Source organism: Portunus trituberculatus, chromosome 50 (assembly GCF_017591435.1).
Source record: "Portunus trituberculatus isolate SZX2019 chromosome 50, ASM1759143v1, whole genome shotgun sequence".
NCBI classification, from domain to species: domain Eukaryota; kingdom Metazoa; phylum Arthropoda; class Malacostraca; order Decapoda; family Portunidae; genus Portunus; species Portunus trituberculatus.
In genome coordinates this window covers 29,984,472-30,010,264 of record NC_059304.1, presented here as the reverse complement: position 1 = coordinate 30,010,264, position 25,793 = coordinate 29,984,472, and the positions used below count along the sequence as shown (strand labels likewise).

Below are 25,793 nucleotides of genomic sequence, written 5' to 3'. Positions count from 1 at the left end.
GTAGTAGTAGTAGTAGTAGTAGTAGTAGTAGTAGTAGTAGTAGTAGTAGTAGTAGTAGTAGTAGTAGTATAACATCATCATCATCATCACCACCACCACCACCACCACCACCACCATCAATAATTATTACCTTTTTTCACAATCTGCATGGCTCCTGACATTCATATTTAGAGCATGATGTTTAGAGCAGGTGAACCATCTCTCTACTCAAAAGATGATGCTGAAGACCCATAAGTAAATTATTTTGAAATCACATCATTGGTGGTCTGTTCCTTTTCTCAGTTTGTGATAAAAAGTAAAGATAGAATTTAGAACCACAGGCTAAATTGCAATCTGACAGCTGTATTGAATTTTTCATATCCATCATGTTTGCTCCTGAAATGATGGTGGATGAATAGTGTTATGTTCTGTGCTCATGAGGAGGTGCTTGGGGATAGAGGAAGATGGTCCAGACTTCAGTGTCACCATATCAACTTGGGATGACATAATTAATAGTAACCTTGTCATGGTACCTGTTACTGGTACGTCATGGCTGGGCACACGATAGCAGGCATCTGAGGTCGCAATAATGAAATTTTAGCAGCTTTTCATGGGTGCGCGATAGCAATAAAACACGATAGCTGGTCGCGATAGCTAAGGGTTGACTGTACAGGTAGTCCTCGATTTATACAGTAGATGCGTTCCAGAAGAGATCATGTAAAGTAAAAATTGTATAAAGTAAGGAATGAATACCCAACTCCATAGAATTTTTTTAGTATAAAAGAGCGAACCTGAGCTTTGTACAGTACATCCAGCCCCTTTCCATAAAGCAGCCATGCGATCCTCATGAGTGTGATTACCAGCACATCCACTTCGTCCCTTGGTTGAACAGCCTCACCCTTCAAGGCGAGGCTTCAGGGGCGTCCTCACACCACTACCACTACCACTACCACCACCATCACCACCACCTCCACCACCACTAGAATTTGAAGGATGTGTTCAAAATAAAATAATCTTTCACTGTACTTATACATTTTGCATTAAATACATTTCTATTATGCTTATTAATGCTTTTATTAATAAACTTACAAAGACATAAAAATGACATATAATTCGCGCGGCGATTTTGTTCAGAATTGTGTGCCAAGGAGCCGTATTGTTTACCTACGCGTGGTTGTAGCAACATCTCCCTCTCTTGTGCCTAGTGTTTACCATGGCTCCAAAGCGCCCTTCTGCATCTCCAGCTGGCGGTGATACGCCTAAGAAAGCAAGGAAGACACATACACTGGAGCGAGCCCTCACAGCAGCCAACTTGTCTGAGTGTATGGACTTGTTGGTGCAATCAATGAAAATTCGGCACTGTCCCCGAGAAACCATCCCGCACGCTCACCTCCATTCCCGGTTCCCTCTTCACAGTTCTTCCACCCAGCTGATTTGACGTCACATGAAATTAAAAATACAGTATATGTTATATAATTTTGTTTTTTTACGCAGGGGTTCCTTGAAACGTCATGTATCTTAAAGGTTACGCAATGGTAAAAAGGTTGAGAAACGCTGCATTATTCGTTACCATATTTCTCTCTCTCTCTCTCTCTCTCTCTCTCTCTCTCTGACCAATAGCATGGCTTCATATATATTTGACGTCAAATCAGCTGGGCGAAAAAGCTGCGAAGGAGGAGCCGGGAATTGAGGCAAGTGCGCAAGACAGTGTCGAAAATTCTCAAAGAAATTGACCCAAATATTGAAAGAAGCACCGCCGTCATCAGAGGGGTCATGGAAAAAATGACGAGCTATGGGGTTCTTCTCAAAGAAAAACAACAAGAAAAAGCAGCAATCGATAACAAGCTTCTTCAGACCGCACACACCAAGTTAAGTAACAGAATCGGAGACAGACGATGACAATGGTGACATATCAGAGGAGGAAGTAGTAAAATAGAGGAAGAAGGTACTAATAAAATAATTTTGTGTTTAAACATTTCCCTTTTTCATAGTCATTTTTTTATATCTTTGTAAGTTTATTAATTAAAGAATTAATAAGCATAATAGAAATGCGTTTAATTCAAATTGTATATGTACAGTGAAAGATTATTTTATTTTGAACACATCCTTAAAAGTCTAGTGGTGGTGGTGGTGGTGGTGGTGGTGGTGGTGGTGGTGGTGGTGAGAGGATGCCCCTGAAACCTTGCCCTCCAGGGTGGTAATGGTGGTGGTGGTGATGGTGGTGGAGGGCGAGGATTCAGGGGTGTCCTCGCACCACTACCACCACCACCACTACCACCCTGGAGGGTGAGGCTTCAGGGGCATCCTCTCACCACTACCACCACCACTACCACCACCACTACCACCACCATCACCACCACCACCATCACCACCACCACCACCACCACCACCACCACCACTAGACTTTGAAGGATGTGTTCAAAATAAAATAATCTTTCACTGTACATATACAATTTGCATTAAACACATTTCTATTATACTCATTAATTCTTTTATTAATAAACTTACAAAGACAAAAAGTGACTATGAAAAAGGGAAATGTTTAAACACAAAATTATTTTATTAGTACCTTCTTCCTCTATTTTACTACTTCCTCCTCTGATATGTCACCATTGTCATTGTCTGTCTCCAATTTTGTTACTTAACTTGGTGTGTGCGGTCTGAAGAAACTTGTTATCGATTGCTGCTTTTTCTTGTTGTTTTTCTTTGAGAAGAACTTCATAGCTCATCATTTTTCCATGACCCCTCTGATGACGGTGGTGCTTCTTTCAATATTTGGGTCATTTTCTTCGAGAATTTTCATTGACTGCGCAAGTCCATACACTCAGACAAGTTGGCTGCTGTGAGGGTTCGCTCCAGTGTATATATCTTCCTTGCTCTCTTAGGCGTATCACCACTAGCTAGAGATGCAGAAGGGCGCTTTGGAGCCCTGGTAACACTGGGCACGAGAGAGGGAGATTTTGCCACAACCACGCGTAGGTAAACAATGAGGCTGCAAATCTGAACTAAATCACTGCGCGAATTCTAACTTTCTTGAAACCATATAATTCTGAGGAATTCGTATAATGTGATGAATAACCCCTATTTTTGGACACCGTATAACTCTGAATTTGTATTAAGTAAATTTGTATAAATCGAGGACTACCTGTACTCTCAATCACTCATGGCTTTCACTGGTAAACTCTGGAAGTGTATTTCTGTCTTCCTACAACTTGACTTCTTTTAAGAGAGAGGTGTCACAACATTTGCTCTCTAATTTTGGATAACCTTCTTATCTTTTAGAGAACTATCATCAAGTGAGCCTTTTTTTTAACATTGTTTCCCTTGGCTTGCCTTCTCTCCTATATATAAAAAGAAAAAAAAAAGTATCATGAGCAAAATGCAACAGGACCAAATGTGCCCCTAAAGGCACTGTCAAACTAATACTTTTGCGTCAACTTTTTTCTATCAACTTTCTGAAAGTTGACAATCTTTTAAGCACTTCTCATTACACATGCAAAGCCATTCGTGTGCACTTTTGTCAACAGTAAACAAACGGCTCTACAGGCTCTCTCTCTCTCTCTCTCTCTCTAATTGCTGTTTACTAGCCTCTCCAACTCAGTGTGGCAGTATCACTATCTTCGTTTGTCGAACAACATTTCCAACAGAAATGCATTACTAGCAATTCACATCAGCAGGCAGTGGATCCAGCCAACCCAAGACCCCAATTCACTATGAGTAGTGCTACACTGACCCCACAGGTAAGCAGTTGCTGCTCTGCACTTTATTACAAGTTTTGTAAATCATAGGCAAACCAAATGCTGGTATCCAGCATGCAGGAGTAGATGAACATAGGCCTTCTGAAAGAGCAAACATCTATCGAATGATATGAGCCACTGTTTGTTGTTATATATCCATAAGTTAAACATAACATGTAAGACTAAGTAATTTTACATGTTATTCATACAAAATTCATTTAATTTAAGTTGTTTTTTCAAAAACAATAAGTATATTTAGTATATGTATCTTTATACATATCATCAATATGGTTTTTCATTTTACAAGAGAAGTTGATGACAACTCTCCTCCATGAAGACGATCATTAACTATTGATGATTCAAACGCAAAAGACAGAGAGAGACAGTTAACAGAAACTGGAGTTAACAAAAAAAGCTGACGAAAAATATCCAGTGTGCTAGCACCTTAATACAGCGGAACACTGGTTCATGAACTTCATCCATTTTATGACGTAATTTGCAAAACCATTTTTTTTCAAATGAAATCAATGTAAACATAGTTCATTTGTTTCAGTCGGAAATACAGTATTTTTACCAGGGCTGTTTTTATTTAAATAAAATTATTTAAATCAAGTGATTTGAATTACTTTAAGTCAGAATTTAAAAATTATGATTTAAATAAAAATGAAAATCCTGTATGAAGAAAATTAATCTACTTCTACAGGACAAGCATCAACTCTGCTTGTCCTGTACCAAGTCAGGCACCAGTGAACCATTGCTTTCTTTTACAATAGAAATATTCAAAAACATAAAAAAGGAAAGCAATGTTTTTATATTGGTAATAACAGCATATGCAAATACAAAGTGCAAAGCTGTATTTTTATAAACAAACAAGAAAATTATTAAGCATAATTTCTTTTAAATATGAATCCAAAATCTGACAACATACACATAGACAAGTTGGCAACTTTCATCAGTGTTTAATAGGCAGGAATGGAGCCTGCTCACTGCTGCCTGAGAAGAGTAACCTCCTCCATGCTAGACCAAGGATTGCTGGCCTGTGGGCTCTTCACAATTTACATTCAAATTATATCACTTTGTTTTATAAAAAAAACTGTTGTTACTTTGTGTAATAGTGGACTGTTGGTGATTTATTGTGATTTAATTCACAATAATGTCAAATGAACACTGGAAAGAGTGACTGAGGGAGGAAAAGAGACTCAGTGTGGCTATAAGTTAACAAAATTCTCAAAGGCAAAGGGTACAGAAAATGCAAACAAGAAATTCAAGGGCTAGTGACAAAAATAAAGACATGTAGATACTTGATTCATAGGATACAATAAAATGAGTGATATAATTAATCTAGAGACTTGATTCATAGGATACAATAAAATAAGAGTGATATAATTAATCTTACTTGTGGTTTTCAAGGGAAAAATTCATCTTGGGTAATGCATAAGCTTTGACTTCATTTAAAAAATGAAATTCATTGTTGGCAACAAAGAGGATTAAAGCAAAAAAAAAATTTAATTAAGAAAATGATATAAATAAAAAAAGAATCTGACTGAGACTAAATCAAATAAATAATTTTTCATTTATATTAGAAAAACATGATTTTTTCCCAAATAGTAACAATGCTTATATATATTCCTCTTCTGTCCTATACATTGTTTTAATCTATTTGTCATCCACTTAGGGTCGTTGCTTTGTGATTCTATTGTTTCATATGGAATGTTAGCTATCTGACCCATATGTAATCTATCATGAAAGTGGCTATACATCTCACCAACCTTCACCTGCCCTATCCCCCCCAACCTCATTCCATTCCTCTTGTCCTGTCCTAAGTGAGATCCCACTACCAAACCCCTCTCCCACTCCCCTTCTACGATTTCACACCTCACCCCACCTCTTTGATCCTGCCTGCCTTCTCTCACCTGCATACCAGACCTGACCTGACCTCCCCTGCCTGTCCATTGCCAGTTGACTTTTGTAAATACCATCAAAATTAGCCTTCCTGAAGTCATGCACTTTCCTGGTGCTCTTTTTTCTAAAAGTTTCACACCATTTCAATGTATACTGTATTTCTTTGTGGTCACTATTACCTAGCTGGCCACCAACCTCCACCTGCATAACTGCCTCTTCCCTGTTTGTCAGAATTAAAGCTAGAATATAATTTTTCCCATGTGGGTTCTAAAATAACTTGCTTAAAAAAATAATCCTGAATGACCCTAAGAAATTCTTCTGCTTCCCTGTTGCCCACCATCAAGCTCCAATCAACATTCTTATAGTTAAAATCCCCTACCACACATACCTTATTGCACCTGGCTGCTCTATTTATTTCCTCCCACAGTGAAAAGTTTATTTGGTTTGATAGATTAGGTGGCCTGTACACTAAACCCATTACTATTGATTGTAACCCATTCTTAAGATCTACCCATAGAGATTCAGTTTTGTTATCTGTCTTAATTCTGCTGTTTATGCAACATTGCAATGTGTCCTTAATGTACAAAGCCACTCCTCACCCTCTTCTCTTTTCCCTATTCTTATGAAAAAGTGTATAACCATCAATTTTCACCTCCTGATCAAATACTTTCCTTGACATGTCTAACCAATTATATCAATATTTTCAACACAAGCTACTCCTCTTGTTTAAAATACGCCTACAATTTGTGTAATACACATTCAAACTGTTCCTTGCATTTACTAAGCTGGTTACTTTTCTAGATTGAACTATTCTCTCTTCCCTATGAATCTCAGAAGTTCTTTCTCTCTCCTGACTAACGAAAATAGTACCGGAGTGCATTTAACTCATGTTCAAGTGTTCCTGCCAAAATACAAACACCTTGGTGTGATAAATGCACACTGTCTCCGGCATACAAGGTGTCCTTACCATAAAAAAGGTCTCACTTGTCAATGAATGCTCATCTGCAAGCCTGTATAGTCAACCCTAGGCTATCGCGACTTCAGCTATCGTGTTTTATTGCTATCACGCACCCATGAAAAGCTGCTAAAATTTCATTATTGCGACCTCAGATGCCTGCTATCGCATGCCCAGCCATGACATACCAGTAACAGGTACCATGACAAGGTTACTATTAATTATGTCATCCCAAGTTGATATGGTGACACTGAAGTCTGGACCATCTTCCTCTATCCCCAAGCACCTCCTCATGAGCACAGAACATAACACTATTCATCCACCATCATTTCAGGAGCAAACATGATGGATATGGAAAATTCAATACAGCTGTCAGATTGCAATTTAGCCTGTGGTTCTAAATTCTATCTTTACTTTTTATCACAAACTGAGAAAAGGAACAGACCACCAATGATGTGATTTCAAAATAATTTACTTATGGGTCTTCAGCATCATCTTTTGAGTAGAGAGATGGTTCACCTGCTCTAAACATCATGCTCTAAATATGAATGTCAGGAGCCATGCAGATTGTGAAAAAGGTAATGATTATTGATGGTGGTGGTGGTGGTGGTGGTGGTGGTGGTGGTGGTTATAAAAATAATAATAATAATAATAATAATAATAATAATAATAATAATAATAATAATAATAATAATAGTAATACTAATACTAATATAGTAAGGCCTCTCGGATAGCGTTTTTTTTGCATAGCAATTTCGCAGATAGCGACCACTTGGCGACGTTCTCCTAGCGATTACCGCTGCACAGTTAGCGATGCTTGATGGTCAAGCGCCGAGCGAGCGGGTGGGCTGCAGTGTTGCCAAGTGAAACGCTGGCAATACTGACTCAGCGCGTGGCAATATTCATACATTATTGTTTCCCTCCCGCGCCACTCAACAACAACAAACCACAACACGTGCTTCATTGTGGTTTTTTGTCTCCCTGGGGCTGCATTTTCTAGCCAAGTGATCATGGCATCTACCTCTGGATTACCTCCAAGTGGTGGGCAAGATGGTGGGGATGGACCGGACAAGAGGCAGGGCAAGAAAGTAACGAAATCAAGAAAATTTACTATGTGGGGTAACCCTAAGAAGCAGTGGAGTGTTGAGGAAAAAAAGAAGATAATCAAAATGATTGAAGACGGAGCTAGAACCTGTGCAATTGTGAAAGTGATGGGTGTACCAGAGTCGAGTGTGCGTAACATGAGAAAGAAAAAAGACGAAATAAAGGCTTCCTTGAAGGTTACTGAGAAGTATTTTAGTGGCAGAGCAGGCATAGTAGTAGTAGTAGTAGTAGTAGTAGTAGTAGTAGTAGTAGTAGTAGTAGTAGTAGTAGTAGTAGTAGTAGTAGTAGTAGTTCTAATTTTGTATTAAATAGGTGGTTATACACGGAAAATAAGGGAGTCAGACTTGGAGTCTCAGACTATTTTCATCTTTTTAGGTAAGAAGTTTGCCTCTCGGATAGCGGTTTCACATGTAGCGAGGGTTTTGCCAGTCTATAACACTCGCTATCTGTGAGGACTTACTGTACTACTACTACTACTAATAATAATAATAATAATAATTATTACTATTATTATTATTATTACTATTAATATTATTATTAATGTTATTATTATTATTACTCTTATTATTATCATCATTACTGTTATAACCTTGACATGTTTTAATTGGTACCAATGGATTTTACAGTAATTAAAAAAAAAAGGTAAAAATGAGGGATATTAGGAGTAAAATTTGTGGTTGCGGCACCAATAACAATTTTCACCATTAGTTGTTCAATTTGGCTATTGTGTTTTCAGCTATGGAGCGGCTATTTTGGCCCAAATTTGGCGCAATAGCCGACGGTTACATGTAATTCACTGCAATAGCCCTGGAAAGCCATTCATCTCCTAGTCCCCTCCTCAGCAACACACCGCATACTACAGGGGTCACAGCAATCAATCAATCAGTCAATCACGGGAGTATATGCCTTGCCTCGCCTACCCTATGGCACCACTCCAGACAGTCTCCCCTCGCAAGTCTCCATGCAGGCTCCCTTCCCGTGCAAAGAAACTCCCAGCAAGAGACAACGACTTGCGGCAGCCATGAGTTTTGTGGATGTCCCCTTCCTGAGATCAACATAGGCTGCAAGCATCCCTTGTCAAAACTTAAATCGGCGCTCCACCAGTACGCGAAGCACTAGGATCCAGTCAGTTGTTGACTTACCGGGCATGAACCCAGACTGTTCAGGTCTCTGGTGTTTCAGCAGGTGACTGCAGATACACATCAACAATAAATGGGCAAGCACTTTGCCTGGTACGCTGAGCATTGTTATACCGCACTAATTGTTGCAGTCCCCTTTCCCCTTCCAGATAGGGATGACCAATCCCTTTCTCCAGTCAGGGGGAATGGTACCTGACTGCCATACAGCAGTCAAGACAGCATGCAGCCCACTGATCATGGCCTCACCACCTGCTTTGAGCAGCTCCGCACTGATGTTACAGGTACCAGCTACCTTTCCACTCCTCAACTTTGCCACAACCTCTTTGACATCATCAATGGAGGGTGCAGTTTTGTCAATGGGTGGATCAGCATCCGGCATCTGGGGTCACATCCTTATTTCTAATCTTAGTCCAGTGTTTCTTAAAGTGTGGTCCGCGGACCCCCAGGGGTCCGTGGAATGTTCCAAGGGGTCCGCAGGATAATTTTTAATATCGATTTCAGTCAAATTTTCGGCCAAAACGTCATAAATTCCTATTTTTGTAGCACCAAATGAAAAATTGTATGCAAAATTATCAATGTTGTGGAAATTATGTTAAGCAAAATATAAACATTTATTTTGAAGATAAGCCAGTAATAAATAATTCAGTTGTAATTTCAGTATATTATGACCTGCAAACACTTTCAAACTCAAGAGGAAAATTATAATAATAAAGGGTCCGCTACATGAGTAATTTTAATAAAAGGGGTCCGCTGCACAAAAAAGTTTAAGAAACACTGTCTTAGCCAAAGCCTATTTAAACATTCTAAACTGCAAAAATACTTTTTTCATTTTATTCTACAGCTTTATTCTTGTGTTTATTCTATTCACATAACATGTATCTCATTACTTTAGGCAATAACTGTACCTAAATATGCTATTTTGTGTTTTTTATGAGTTTTAAAGGGTCTTGGAATGCATTTATATTTTTTAGATTCAATCTCAGTTTGCTTAAACAATCATTCACTCAATAACTGTACCTAAATATGCTATTTTGTGTTTTTTATGAGTTTTAAAGGGTCTTGGAATGCATTTATATTTTTTAGATTCAATCTCAGTTTGCTTAAACAATCATTCACTCTATTGATTGCATTTTCAGGAATATAACCCAATCATATATCAGGAAATACCTGTATACTGCAAGATTTTTACACATTCAAACAAGAATATGAAATTTTCAAATCCTTTGCTTATTTCTAGAATAAATAAAATACTTACCTTTCTTTTCTCTGAGAAACCATAGTATTTAATGTACAAAATATTTCACAAATGACCAGACAAAAATAATATCTAAAATTATCAGACATGGGCCTAAACCAGGGATGGGAAACCTCTGGCCTCCAGGCCGCACAGGAACTGCAGCGCTATTTGATCAGGCCCATAATGCTGTTCAGAAATGCTACTTCATAAAACCATGAGTCATGAATGAATGATATATTATATATTCATGTTATGTACTGGGCTATATGTAACTTATATCAAGTTAGTTATTAATGAACTCAGAATGCGGCACCATCATAATCTTGAATATACACTGTGAATTAGTAATAGTCATATTAGAAGGCAAGTTAAAATGTGAAAAAATACTATTTTTTTTTTTTTTTTTCCCATATGGCACACAGCCAGTGTCAGAAAAAGTGGTCCTTGAGAGAACATAGGTTTTCATTCTTGGTCTAAACTAATACTATCACTTAATGATGATTTTGCTAACCAACAGAATTTCATATGAACCTAACCTTGTCATTATGTGAGGACAATCTGTATTTCATTTGTCACTGTTAAAAAATCTTGTATGTGTCAAAAACTCACCATTGCCTTAATACCTTCTGGATACATAAATCTGTTATACAGAGAGTCTACAGTGTCATTGGGATCTACATCCACTTCACGCTGCAAGAGGATGGGGCCTGTGTCCAGTCCATCATCAGCCCAAAAGATGGAAAAGCCAGCTTTCTTATCCCCACACATCAGAGTCCTGAAGCAAGAGAATTAACCATAATTATCAGAACAGGCAGGTACAGGCACAGTTATAGCAATATTCTAAGTTTTTATCATTTTGAGAAATACAGAACTACTATCCTTCGACAAAAGTAAAACTAAACTGGAAAAGAAATAAATGCAATAGAAACACTTTCCTTGATGAGAGGGAGGTAGCTAATAATTACAGACCAATATCACTACTCAGTACATTCTCCAAAAATCTTGAAAAAAAATGAATGAAGAAATCTTTAACCATCTTGAAAGCAAATAAGTTATAACAAAGAAGTTTAGTTTTCAATGCATTTAATAGTTCTTCTGAAAATATCTACTATGCTTAATGGTTATGGTATTTTTATTAACTTTGGTAAAGCTTTCAATACCATCAGACGAGACGTATTATTGCAAATTAAAACATTATGGCATTCAAGGAGTGATACATGATTGGTTCAAGGATTGCTTTTCAAACACAACACAGTCCACTAAGAGTCAAAATAAATGACATTTACCATAACCAATACATTATGAAGTCCCACAGGACAGTGTACTAAGTTAACTATGTTAACCAGCACTCTCTCTCAATCATTTATCTCTTTCTATGATAAACTCTGGAACTCCCGATTTGCTTCTATATTTCCATGTATATATGAGTTGAGCTTCATTTAAGATGATGATTTCAATACATTTATACCATTCTTTTTGCTAACTTACTTGATCCTGATCATGGCTGGGCATCTCAGTGTGTCTTTTTTGTTTTATGGCTTTTGTTTCCCTTAGCCAGTTTTTTCCTCTTACATAAAGAAAAAAAAAATCAATTTTTTTTTCTTTTCAAATAGGACCTCAAACATTATTTCATCATGTCCTTCCTAACTATTACTCTTCAAGGAAAGTTTGCAAGTTGAAATAAACTACTTGCACTCCTCTGCAATAAGGATTCAAAAGAAAATTAAAAAAAGAGAAAAAATTAAAGTAACAAATATATGACATTAACAATTGCAAATACATGCCAGTTTATGGAAGAGGCACCACGATGACGAGGAAGGATGGATGGATGGTAGCATATGGATTTGTTCTTGGGATGGTTGATCACCTGCAAATTAAGTTCATTAGCACCATCACAGCTGAGTAGGAAATTATACCACATAGTGATAAACAGAGTTAAAAGAAATGAGTTTCTAAGACACTAACTCAAAATTAGGCTTCTACTAAATTATCCTCTTCACTCTGGGCAATAGAAAACAGCTTTCAGCACCATATCCCGGCTGAGTGGGGGTGGGGGAGATACCCGACTCAGAGGCAGCTCTCTCTCTCTCTCTCTCTCTCTCTCTCTCTCTCCTCTACAGAAATAATGAAGGTATGTGATTATTCATAATAAGTATGTACATTAGGAAATAAACCCACACAAATTTCATAAGAAAAAATTAGTTTGAATTCTATTGGCCATTTTCTGAAGATGACAAATGAGGGAAAACATTAATTTTTTTATGGTAAACAAATCTATTGGTACCATAAAAAAATAAATAAAGCAAAACCATTTACAGCATGGTGCATTGGTACAAGTGAATCATACACCTTTGTACTAATGATGAAACTCAATTAAGCCATCATATCATATACAACCTACAGTCTGAGAGATCTCATACAGTATCCAGAAAAAAAAAACATACCATATTAGCAGAAAGCAGCCATGATTCAATATGTGAGTCATCGGATATGTCATGAGCACCCCGATGGTGCAAAATATGTGTCATCATGCTGAAGGGATTATATATAAACCTGCAAAATACCTTATAGAACCACATAATTAAATCTAACTTTTTTTTTTCTTCTTTTTCAGGATGAGGGCTATACAGGCAACCCCTGCTTAACGAATGAGTTATGTTCCTAAAAACCCTTCGTTAGCAAATTTTCTTTAACCCGTCCGCTGTGGCACTATTTTTCAAAACATGTACCGCCAGTGCAGCGGGTTTGAGCAATTTTTTTTTATTGCGGAAATGGAGTCCTTGTGGTCTAAAACCAAAGAAAAATGAGTTCTTAGTACCTGTTGTATATGTAAAGTTTTGCACTATAAGCCAAAACGTGTCTGAGCCAGGCATTTTCTATGCCCACTGTGGTGAGCGGTAAATACCAGCTGATGATGTTGCCGTATTGGTCACCATTTATGTTTTACTTTGTCTACTGCATGTATTTAATGTTTTTGTACCTCAAATTGTCAAGGCATGTTCGTAATGATTATCTGCGAATGCAAAAGTAATAAAAAACAATAAGAGAAATGACCACATGACAGTAATACTCTCTCTCTCTCTCTCTCTCTCTCTCTCTCTCTCTCTCTCTCAGAATAGTATGAGCGATAGCATATATAGTGAGGTAGATAAGTGATGTGTTGTCACAGATGAGTGATATGAGTGCTGTGAAACAGATGAGTGAAATGAGTCTTGTGTGTTGTGAAACAAAGGAGTATTGTGTTGTGAATTACTGTAAATGACTGACATGAGATAAGCCTCATCTAAGGTCATGTACATAAACAAAGCACGGGCAGTCTTCAGGGATGACTCTGTCAAAATTTGAGAGCTCGGTAATGCATTGGGAATATTCTACGAATATTTTTATTTGCCGACGCATAATGTGCATCGTCTGCAGTCTTTGGAATTTTTTACCGACGACACCGTGTCATCTGCAGTGGACGGGTTAAGCGAACCAATTATAACAAGTTTAACCCCTAACTTGAACTTCCACTGAGACTAAACAAAGCAAGAGTGCATCATAGTACAGTGAAAGGTTTAATGAAAGTAAAAATAATGAAGTTAAACATTTAGGCAGTTTAATTAAGTCATTATAATGTACACTTATGTATGTATGTAACTTTATTATGTTGATGATCTTGAATTTATGAAGGAAAGGAGAGTGGAGCAGGAGAGACACTAACAGGCAACCTGTGGAATGTAAACAAAGGGCACATCACTGTACCGCATACAAAATTTGTGTACCACATTTCCACAAGGCTTTCCATTTTATCCATTGCAGAGTCATGAGTTCAGGTGGTTCTTTTAGCTTGCAAGGAATATACAGTCTCACCAAATTCAAATTCAAATTCAAATAGTTTATTGATATAAGAATCAAAGGGGGCAGCCAGCATGCTGGGATGCCCACCCAGCTGACCTTGAGAGGCCTTACAAAGGTAGTAACACATAGATATAATATTACTAAATATAGATATGTACATATAGTTACAGTAAATTACACCCTAGGTGCAAAGTGTTTGTACTTTTTTAAGATGTTGGGCACAATATTATTATTTATCAGGTGACAAGCTTGCAAAGTTGTGTCACTGATCTGGAGATCACGGAACTCCTCAGTTCTCGGACAAAAACATAGATAGTGTTGCAGAGTGTGAGAGTTGTCTTGACCACATAATTTGCAGGGTATGCCATCTTGACTGGTGGCATACTCCCAACAATATTTGTACCCTAACCGTAGTCTCATGATAACAGTGTCCACTCTAGGGGATGTTTTCCCATAGCAAGTATTGGTGTTGTTAAACACAGTTACATAGTGTCTCACACTCTCACTTCCACTATCAATGAGTTTGCCAATAATTTCAGAGTCCCATTGTCTCCGCCTACTAATCAAGACACCCTTGATTCTACTAAGACTCATAGTGGCTTCCGAATCTATGTAAGTCTTATTTAGTGCCTCCTTTGCAAGCTTGTCAGCTGTTTCATTGAGGCAAATACCAACATGAGATGGTATCCACAAAAATTGCACAATGTGCCCAGCATCTTTTAGTTGAAAGACAATGGCTTTACAATGAGCCACCAAGGCCTCATTTACAGTATTAAAACTGTTAAGAGAGGACAAAGCACTCTGACTATCAACAAAGACATAAATATCTTTACCTTTCACGGATGCAACTAACAGTCCCTCATATATAGCTAGTAGTTCAGCAGTTGTAATAGATGAAAAATCCCCAAGTCTCTTAGATACATGTACATCAGTATAGACACCCTCTTCAAAATATTCCCTAATTACTGCACCACATCCAGCCTTATCACCACTAACAGACCCATCACAATACATATGTACAACATTATATCTAGTAAAACATTAATTTTAGATGAGAAAATTTGTTTCAGCTCTAGAGAACACAGTTCATCTTTCTTGGCATGCAATTGTATCCACTTTAATTGTATGATGCAACCAAGGTGGAAGACTATCAGTTTTCTCTAAAGGTGCACAGTATTGCACTGCCCCATACTCACACAAGGCTGCATACAACTTTTTACCATAACTGTTAAGTTTAACAGAGCAGCAGGAATTCTGACAAGAGTTCACCAAGGATATTAAGGCATCATCCCCTCTTCTAGTCATCCTAATGACAGCACCAACGACCAACTCCTTAACCCTACAATGAATACTTGGAAGATACAGTTCCATTCTCATAATGTCAATTCTAGTTGTCCTTGCACATCCTAATATGATTCGCATTGTCTCATTCTGTACCACTTCCAAAGCTCGCAGGCTGTTCTGTGGAAGAGATACAAGGACAGGGGCAGCATAATCAATAATTGACCGAACAATACTAATGTACATGGTCCATAATACTGGTATACCTACCCCACATCCATTATTATTAGCTAATACTTTCAATGGTTTCAACCTTGCCTTACAAATGTTAACATGATTCACAGCACTTTTGGTTGAACTAAAGCCAATATGCATTCCTAGGTACTTATAATAAGTAACTCTTTCAACCCTTTGTCCATTAAGCATAAGAACTCTGTCAGTCACATCTCTTGATTGGAATTTGGTCTTACCTACATTCACCACTAACCCCAGACGTAAGCACAAGGAATCAAGTTCTGCAAGTGCCTGAGTCATAACCCTTTCATTAACACACTGCAGCAGGACGTCATCTGCATAAATCAAGACTTGAGTGCCATGAGGAAAAGTGTGTCTGCCTATTTGATCCATTAATATATTGAAAAGTGTTGGACTTAAAACACCACCTTGTGGGGTGCCTAATTCAAAACTTTTCTCTTCAGATTCATTGCCTTGAAAACAAACTTTTGCTCTGCATCCGATCAAATAGTCCCCAATCCATCTGAGCAGGCGTCCCTTGATGCCTTTATTTACCAGTGCTTCAAGAATAACATCTGGGTTTGCCTTGCCAAATTCACACTTCAAGTCCACAAAAACTCTGCAGCGAATGTTGGGATTGCTCAGGCACTTTATAACACAATCTGTTGTACTTTTACCTTTGATAAAACCAAATAAATTATCAGACATATGATCACCTAATTTATACAACAACCTGTTTAAGACAATTCTCTCCATCATTTTGCACATGCAAGAAGTTAGTGATTTAGGCCTGTAATCTTGATCTCCTTTGGGAATGGGATGGATAAGGGCAACCTTCCACTGCTCTGGCAGCTTTCCTGTCTCATAAGACATGTTGAATAAGTCCAATAAGGGACTGTTTTCCATGACAACAAGATGGTTTAGTATATCATATGTGAGCCCATCCTGTCCAGGAGCTGTTGATTTCCCCTTTTTTATAGCAAGCAGGAGTTTATCTTTAGTGATTGGTACACATGAATCATTTAAAAGTTCAGTTTGGACATCAAACAACTGTCTTCTGCCGGATTGGTAATGTCTCAGACATTCCTGAATATTGTCAAGCAAACTCGCAATGCTGGAGGCATGAGCCCACTTATCAATAAGTTCTCTGGCTTTAGCTTGTGGATCAGGATGAGCAATAGTTGTACTCCGTATACCGCTTACTTTGTTAATCTCCCTCCATATGCTTGTCAAATTCTTCGTCTTAGATATGCTCTCTCGGAAATTATTCCAATACCTGGTACGTGCTTGTTGTCTCACATCCGTCATACATTCAGCAATTTCAAGCATGGCTGTCCTACTCTGGATATCACAGGGATTTTTACTCCATCAACTCTGTGCTTTCCTAAGTAATGTGTTCCATCCCTTAACTTGCTTATCAGTAAAGTAAGCTGACTTACATCTCCTACCTGAACAAGTTTGCCAAATGGTAGCCTTACTTAAAGTATGGTCAATTACTTGCAACAGAGCTTCATAAAACTGATCAACATTATCGACAGAGTGTTTGTAATCTTATTACCAAGCATTTACTTTATTAATCAGTTGCCTATGCTGGCCATCCTGCAGCCTGTACCTTGCCCTGGTGGAAGGACCACACACCTTATCAAGCTCAAGAGTTACCTTCAAAGCAAAGTGATCACTCACCAATTCATGCGGGATATCTGCAGAGGCTTGAACTTCATTCATATTAAAAAGAAGAGCATAATCAAGTCTGCCACCTTTGACATACGTAGGTTTACCATTCCCTAATACCTGTACATTCCCAAAGGCATCAACAATGTCACACAGAGCAAAACCATTGGAATTCTGGCTGCCAAAGAAGCTACCTAGACTCCTATGCCTAGCATTTAGGTCCCCAACCAAAAGACTTTTATCACTAAATACACAATCAAGAAGGTTCTCAGATCTTAGCATATTTGCATGAATGTACGTATTAACAATAATCACCACACAATCTTTAACGCGAACGTTTACACACAGTACCTCTGTACCATTGACCTTATAAGCAGAGTGGAGGGTGGCAGGAATACAGCTTTTATGTATGTGACTAAACCTCTTGTGTTAGTACGTAGATCAGCTGAAAGCTCAAAGCGTTGATATCCTCGTAAGGTCAAGCAATCTGTTTTCATACCAACCTCCTGAAGTGCTATTACATCAATGTTATTTTCAAGAACATAGGCATGTACATCAGTAGACCGTTTCTGTAAACTGTTAATATTCCATGATAGTACGCACAGATTTCTAACTTCCATTTTGCTGAACCTTATTCCCCACAGATGTGGCAACCTTTAACAATTTTTATTTCACTTTACCCTTTGGGTTATCCACATAGGCCCTGATTAAGTCCAGCAGGTATCTCACTTCACTAGTGACAACTGGTAGATTGTTCTCCTGGGACATTGAAACATTATTATTGGATCCATTAGTTTCTACAGTGGTGTCCACAACACCTTAGTAGAATTCACAGCAGTATCAACATGAGAGCTAGGCCTCATGATTACTGTGTGCAATTCCACTATTTGCTTCTGTAAATCAGCCTTAAGGTTCCTTAACTCATCAATTTCTTTCCTCAAAGAAACATCCTCATGAACATGAACTACCTGTGGTGTGGGAGCAACTGTATCTAGCTGGTCTGTTACATTTCCTGGTATAGAGGCCTGCCTTTGCTCAAGCCTTTCCTGCCACACATTAACTGACTGTGAACTCTGTAACACCTGTACATGTCCAGAGGGTTCACTAGACTTAACGTCAGAGTTATTGCGACGGTTTCTTTGGGGCCTCTTTGTACAATGCCATGAGTTAGCATTATGACTCTCACTACAATTACAACAGGTTGGTACAATCTTGACATTTTCCTTCAGTTTAGCAATACATTCCCTGGAGTCATGATTTTTACCGCAGAACCTACAGCGGAAATCATTGTAACACTTGTATTGCATATGGCCCCATTTACTACATGTATAACACAGAACAGGAGTTTCATTATAAAGAGACATGCCTATATCCAAGGCAAGGAATAAACACCTTCTCAGGGAGTGACCCTTTCATCAAAGCAACAAGCTGAGGCTTAGGGGAAACTGCATCCTTCAGTTTCACTACACGTCTCTTAACCCACACAAATCTCTCATCAAATAAAAGGTCGTCAGAATCTACAAGGGTTGGAACATCATATATGATAACCTTGTGGCACTTCTCCCTTCCATCAGGTTTTTCCATCACAAGGCCATCAAAACCTTCAGTTGTTAAAAAATCCACAGCATGCTCATCTTTAACAGTTACATATGGCTTGTGTTTTCCATCCTTGAACAAAACCTCAAAATCCTTATGGTACTTACAAAGCTTGACTGTCCACTGGAGTTTTTTGTTGTAGTCTAAGCCTTCCGTGAGAGGAAAATACAGCCTCTGCCTTCCACCACGATTCGGCTCTTGACCACTACGACTTGGCTCCTGTCCACTACCACTCTGCTCTTGCAATCTTATGTCCACCTGGTTAGGTCCTGGAGTACTCTCATCCTCACTATCACTGTCGCTCAGATGAGAGTGAGCTGCAACAGGGTATCTCGGGCCAATCTTCTTCCTGCAGGAGGCGTCCATCCCCAAGGAGGTACCACGTGAATCACCTCCCTTACCAGCATGATTTTTCTTAGCATTCTGCATCTTGCAGGTATCACTGCCTTCACTTAGCCTTGCTGCATCGCGCCTCCTCTTCTTTTCCGCCTTGCTGATCACCTCATGGAATCCAGCATCATCATCCATACTTGAGTAGTGGTCATCAGAATCACTACTGGACAGCATCAAATCCCCCACTACAGTAGTTCTTGCAATGGAACCTCATTCAGCCATATTAGCGTAGAATAATAATCTGCATTCTTGAGGAAGCTTGCTACAGGCAGGTAGGGTGAGTTTGAAATACCCGCTATTGTTGTGGTGGGTAGCAGGAAGAGGTAACGCACGACCCGCGCACCGCCACAGCTGGGCCGAGAATGTACAGTCTCACCAGCCTTCTTAATAGAGTCTGCTGACTTGAAAATAGTAGACAGTAGGTGGAGTCAAGCCATGGTAGCGAGCAATGCTATTAGTTTTCTTGCCTCTCTCGTGTTTATAAATAATATCCAGCTTCACTTCAAGAGTAAGAGACTTCCTGGTCTTCTTAGGAACATTAGGGCATTTTGGTGGCATGAAGAGCGTGGGAAGATGAGCTGCTGCTGACGCTGTTATTGTTTTGAACTAGAGGGAGTGAGTGGTGCGCGTTTTGTCCATGAGAGGCGCTGGTGCATTCAAAAGCCTGTCTGCTTGCATGATACAGCAGGGCTTTCAAACTTGGAAAAAATTACCTGGATAAAAAAATTTTAAAGCGAGTTTTGTGTTCGTTAAACGAGCAGATGGTAGTATATTGAAACATTCGTTGTAGCGAAATTTCATTGTGTGAGCGTTCGTTAAGTGGGGGTTGCCTGTATATATAATCCTCACCATCCTACCTGGTTAAGTGACCCTGGTCAAATGAAAAACTGGTCAAATGTCCTGATCCCAGCTGGGAATAAGAACAAGGCGACAACGCAGAATGTTAAACAAAGTGGCAACTGATGTCTACCATCCCTCGCCAATAGCACTAGTGTCACTCCGATTTGCTGGATTCAGCCATCTTCGGATTCCAAGTCCAAATTTTGTTCCAACCCCAGAGGCAAAAATTATTGAAATTTTTGTTACAAGTGTGAATTGTTCCACATCAGAGGTGTCCCAAGTCCAAGGGCCCACTGTAAATGCTTAAATACACTAATTTTTTCCTGAATTTGACTTGCTGAAATGGGTGTATCTTATACACTCATGCATCCTGTATGCTGTCAAATACATTAAATACAATGCTTCAAAATGAGTGTTGTTATCATGATTCTTGATCAGATTTTTTTTATACTGTATCATTTCTTCATTTTTATACTATTATATGGTATAATCACTGGGTAAAAAGTGAAAAAAAAACAGCTTGAAGGTTCTAGTATCCCTTTGAATTATTACTATAGGTTCTTCATTTCAGCTATCAAGATTCCGGCTATTGTGCAGGGATAGAAGTACCGTATTTTATGGCTTGCAAGACGCTGCATCTTGGAAGACGCACCCTAATATTTGAAAGAAATTCCTAAGAAAAAAAAAGTAATTTTCATACAAGAACGCATTTACCATATACCTGACCACTGAACACAAAAACATCAGAAGCAAGGAGTCTGCAAGACACTATTGTTTCACCACTCATTACAAATTTGCTGGAGCGCTCACCACAAATTTAAAACTATGTAAATAAAAACACCATAGGTAAATACATATACACAGTGAAACAGTCCATCTCTTCTTGTTTTAGTTTAGTTGTTTTGGACCTGTTGTTTACATTACGGAATCACTTGTCCGATCCCCCAAACCGAACATGTCAGTGCTGCAGTTTGTATTTATTTTATTTTGCAGTCATGCTTCATAGGCTTTATCAATGTGAATACAATTCACAAGTGGAGTTTTGACTCTTGCTTGAATGAGTAAGCCACTTGGATGTTCTATTAATAAAGGTATAAAGGCACCTGGCATGATGTGTGTGTGTTCATGTGCATGTATGTGTGTGTTGCAATGAGACGAGGGAGCGGCCCGTTTTCTCCACACGCTGAGTAGGCTGCAGGAAGGATTATGGTATTGTAAATACTTGTAACACCTAAGTACTGAGTTTACATAATATAAAAGGCTAAATTAAATGGTACTTAAGCTAACATCATAATGTAATGACTCAACATACAAATCCAGGTCGCTATCTGTCAAGTATCCAAGCTCACTTGAGGTTGGATGCTGCCTTACAGTACAAATACAACATTCATCTTGGAAGACGCACTAGTATTTTTCAGGGTATTTTTTAGGAAAAAAAAGTGCGTCTTGTAAGCCGTAAAATACGGTACCACTTAGGTGCAATAACAGAGGGTTGAGTGTACATGTTTCTCTCTCACCAAAACCATGACAAAACACTACAGTGGCATCTAGAGCTTGCCGGCTACAAATATGACATCCAGTACCATCCTGGTAAGGATGACCTCCCTGCTGATGCTCTCTTTCACTCTTATTTTGCTCCAGTTGACTCCTTGTCTGCTTTAAAGTTCATGATATTCTTTTCTTTGCAACACAAGAATCACTCATCTGTACCATTTTGTAAAATCTAACAATTTACCTCATTCTGTTGAAGATTTTAAGAAAGTAAGCTTCATGTGTTGTACTTGCAGTGAATTAAAGCCAAGGTTCTTCTAACAACTTACATTCATGTTTTACTCCCCTTTGACAGAATATCTGTTGATTTCATTGGATCTAAGCCCTCTTCCTCCTGCAACAAATATTTTTTTGGTCATGCTTGACGAGTATTCAAGGTTCCCTTTTCCTTATTACTGCTCTAACATATTTACACAGACTGTTATCGACTGCTTTCTTAAACTATTTCCTGTGTTTGGTTGCCCATCCCCTATTCATTCTGACCAAGGCCCTTAGTTTATGTCACGAGAGGTATCAGATTTCTTGTCTAAGCACGGTGTCGTCGTGAGTCACTCCACTCTGTACCACCCTCAAGGAAATGGCCAATGTAAAAAAGAAAGCGGAATCATCTGGAAGGCGATAAGACTGGCACTTCATTCTCATAATCTACCACAGGGACAGTGGGAATTGATACTTAATAATGTTCTTCATTCTATTAGGTTTCTACTCTGCACAGTTACCAAATCCATCACAGGATTCTTTTCCTTCCCTAGGAAATCCTGTAATGGTTATTCCCTCCCTGCATGGCTATCTCAACCAGGTCTTTTATTTACTAAAAAATGTGCTTCTAACTCTAAAACAGACTCTCTTGTCAAACCAGTTAGGCTGATCAATGCTACTCCCCACTGCCTACACCCGAGTATAGTATGAGGGCAGCCAAGAAGTCATAGTCTTGACAAACGACCTCACACCCTCCTACAAGGAATGTCTGCCCATGCCCATGATTGACAATCACCAAAGCAACTACCAAACATCTTCACACAAGGTTCTGATCAGCCTGGCAAAAAAGCTCTGGCCAGAAGGAAGAACACTCCAGGTCAGAGGTCTCCCACTTTCAACAGGCAGGTCAAAACCACTCCCTGACCACACCACTCCCAATCTCGAACCATGGCAACTTCAGGCTAAACAATCATTGATGACATCATTGATGCAACAACCGCTGAGGTGCTCACCTCAAGTCAGGAAACCTGTAGATAGGCTTGGGTATTGAAATTGAGATTTTCTTTTCTTTTTATGCAGAAACTGGTCAAAGGCAAAAAAAAATGGGCAAAAAAGGCCCACTGGGTTACCAGTTCCCTTAAAGATCGTAAGTTATCCAAAAGTGATGGACAAACGTCTTGAAACCTCCCTATTAAAAGAAGTCAAGTCATAGGAAGATGGAAATACAGAAGCAGGTAGGTAGTTCCAGAGTTTACCAGAAAAAGGTATGATAAACTGCAAGTACTGGTTAACTCTTGCATTGGAGAATTGGACAGAATAGGGGTGACAGGAAGAATTAAGCCTTGTGCAGTGAGGCTACAGGAGGGGAGGCATGCATCAATGTAGCAGTTAGCATGAAAATAGCAATAAAAGATAGGAAGTAGTGCAACATTATGGCTGTGAGAAAGAGGCTGAGGACAGTAGGTCAGAGGAGGGGAGTTGATGAGACAAAAAGCTTTTGATTCCACCCTATCTAACAAAGCTGTGTGAATGGACATGCCCCCTCCAAACATGCAAAGAATACTCCATACAAGGGGGGATAAGGCCATTGTACAAAGTTATCAGTTGGAGGGGTAAAAAAAAAACTGGCAGAAACACCTCAGAACGCCTAAATTCATAAAAGCTGTTTTAGCACGAGATGAGATTTAAAGTTTCCAGTTTAGATTATGAATAAAGGACAGACTGAGGATATTCAGTGTAGAAGATGGGGACAGCTGAGCATCACTGAAGAAGAGGGAATAGTTGTCTGGAAGGTTGTGTCAAGTTGATAGATGGAACAATTGATTTTTTGAGGCATTGAAGACAACTAAGTTTTCTCTGCCCCAATAAGAAATCTTGGAAAAATCAGAAGTCATGCATTCTGTGGTGTCCCTGCATGATCTGTTGACTTCCTAAAGGGTTGGTCGTCCCTGAAAAGACGTGGAAAAGTGTAGCATGGTATCATCAGCATAGAAGTGAATAGGACAAGAAGTTTGGTTAAGGTCATTAATGAATAATAAAAAGAGAGTGGGTGACAGGAAAGAACCCTGAGGAACACCAGTTAACATATTCAGAAGAGTGACCATTTACCATGGATGCAATAGAATGATTGAAAAGGAAATGAGATAAAGTTGCAAAGAGAAGGATAGAAAATGTGGGAGGGCAGTTTTGAAGTGAAAGCTTTGTGCCAAACTCTATAAAAAGCTTTTTATATGTCTAACATGACAACAAAAGTTTCACCGAAATCTCTAAAGGAGGATGACCAAGGCTCAATAAGGTAAGCCAGATCACCAGTATAGCAATATTGACAGAAAAAATATTGTGAAGTGACATATGCTTGAGAATTTTCCTATTGAGGATAGATTAAAAAACTATAGATAAAATAGAATTTCAAGCTATAGGGCAGTAGTTTGAGGGATTAGAATGATCACTTTTTTTTTTAGGAACAGGTTGAATGTACACAAACTTCCAACATAAAGGAAAGATAAAAGTTGATAAGACATAGTTGAAAGAGTTTGGCCAGGCAATGTGCAAGCAAGGAATAGTTTTTGAGAACGATAGGAAGGACCCCATTAGGTCCATAAGTATTCTGAGGATTTAGGCCAGCAAGGGCATGGAAAACATCATTACGAAGAATTTTAATTGTAAGCATGAAATAGTCAGAGGGAAGAAGAGAAGGAGGGACAAGCCCAGAATCATCCAAGGTGGAGTCATTAGCAAAGGCTTGAGAGAAGAGTTCAGCTTTAGAGACAGGTGAGATGGTAGTTGTTCCATCAATATGAAATAGAGGGAAAGATGAAGAAGTAAAGTTACTTGAAGATGTTTTTGCCCAGAAGCCAGAAGTCTCGAGGGGAATTTGAAAGATTTTGACATATTCTATTTATGAAGGAGTGTTAGGCAAGTTGAAGAACAGATTTGGCATGATTCTGGGCAAAAATATAAGGTGCATGAGATTCAGGAGATGGAAGGTACTTTTTATGGGCAACCTCTCTATCATGTATAGCACAAGAACAGGCTGTGTTTACCCCTTCCCAGCAGCAGGGCAAATGAGTGTAACATAACATAACATAACATAAATAATAGGATAACAAAGGGCCACCAGGGCCCATCTAGGTTATCCTGTATCAGTCGCACAGCGACCTCGTCATCAGTACTTAAAGATACACTTACAAGTACACAATACATTATATACTAATTCTAAATATTTGGCCCATTAACAGGGCTAAGTCCTGCAGCGAAATCCTCTACAATTTGTGGTCCCCATACATGGGGATCATGTCTTATTTAACTATAGTAAATTTCTTATAAAAACTATCATGCAGTGCTATACATAATTATAAATCTAATGAATTTAAGTGCTTATCTAATCTGTTTTAAACATTGTCAAACTAGTGCTATTTACAACCGTCTCTGGCAATGCATTCCAGAAGTCTACCACTCTATGACTAAAGAAATATTTTCTTATATCTAACCTGCAGCCTTGCTTTCTAATCTTCCTGCCATGATTTCTAGTCCTATTTCCCTCCTCTAAGGTAAAGAAAGATATATATATATATATATATATATATATATATATATATATATATATATATATATATATATATATATATATATATGGAAGCGGTGGCATAGTGGATAAGGTGGTGAGCGTGGGATCGGGCAGACGTCCACACGCAGGTTCGAATCCCACCACGTACAGCCTTAAAACACCTACCTACATATCACCATGATACCCAGGTTCTAGGTGGTTACACTCAAGATGAGCTTGGGTGGTGATATGGGCCCTAATATGGGTACCACTATAAATAAAATTGCCTGCGCCACTAATGGGCGGAAGCTGAACCGCGCTTCCCATACATTCTTCAAGTGTGCCTACAGGCGCTATAGGCCTTACCGTAAAAAAAAAAAAAAAAATATATATATATATATATATATATATATATATATATATATATATATATATATATATATACAGTAAAAGTCCTTAAATCCGGAACCTTATAATCCGGAAATCCTTATAATCCGGAAAATCTGAAAGGCTGAGTTACATATGTATAAAGTAAGAAATAATAGTAATAAATATATAATAATAATAGCCGAAACCGAACATGTTATCA

At 38.6% G+C, this 25,793-nt stretch overlaps 1 protein-coding gene and 1 long non-coding RNA gene across 2 annotated transcripts in view; both read right to left on the bottom strand.

The window, feature by feature from the left end:
* Positions 1–25,793, bottom strand: part of LOC123499957 (cytosolic 10-formyltetrahydrofolate dehydrogenase-like) — a 330,856-nt gene that overhangs the window by 249,885 nt on the left and 55,178 nt on the right. Inside the window, exons 4-5 of the mRNA XM_045248489.1 lie at positions 11,838–11,920; positions 10,663–10,828 (exon numbers count right to left, since the gene is read on the bottom strand). Coding sequence (XP_045104424.1) covers positions 10,663–10,828; positions 11,838–11,920 — 249 coding nt within the window. The remainder of the gene's footprint in view (positions 1–10,662; positions 10,829–11,837; positions 11,921–25,793) is intronic.
* LOC123500138 lies at positions 9,537–10,656 on the bottom strand. The gene is made up of 2 exons (XR_006673185.1): positions 9,834–10,656; positions 9,537–9,721 (listed from the first exon to the last, which is right to left on the bottom strand). It is a non-coding gene; the product is annotated as an uncharacterized LOC123500138 (long non-coding RNA).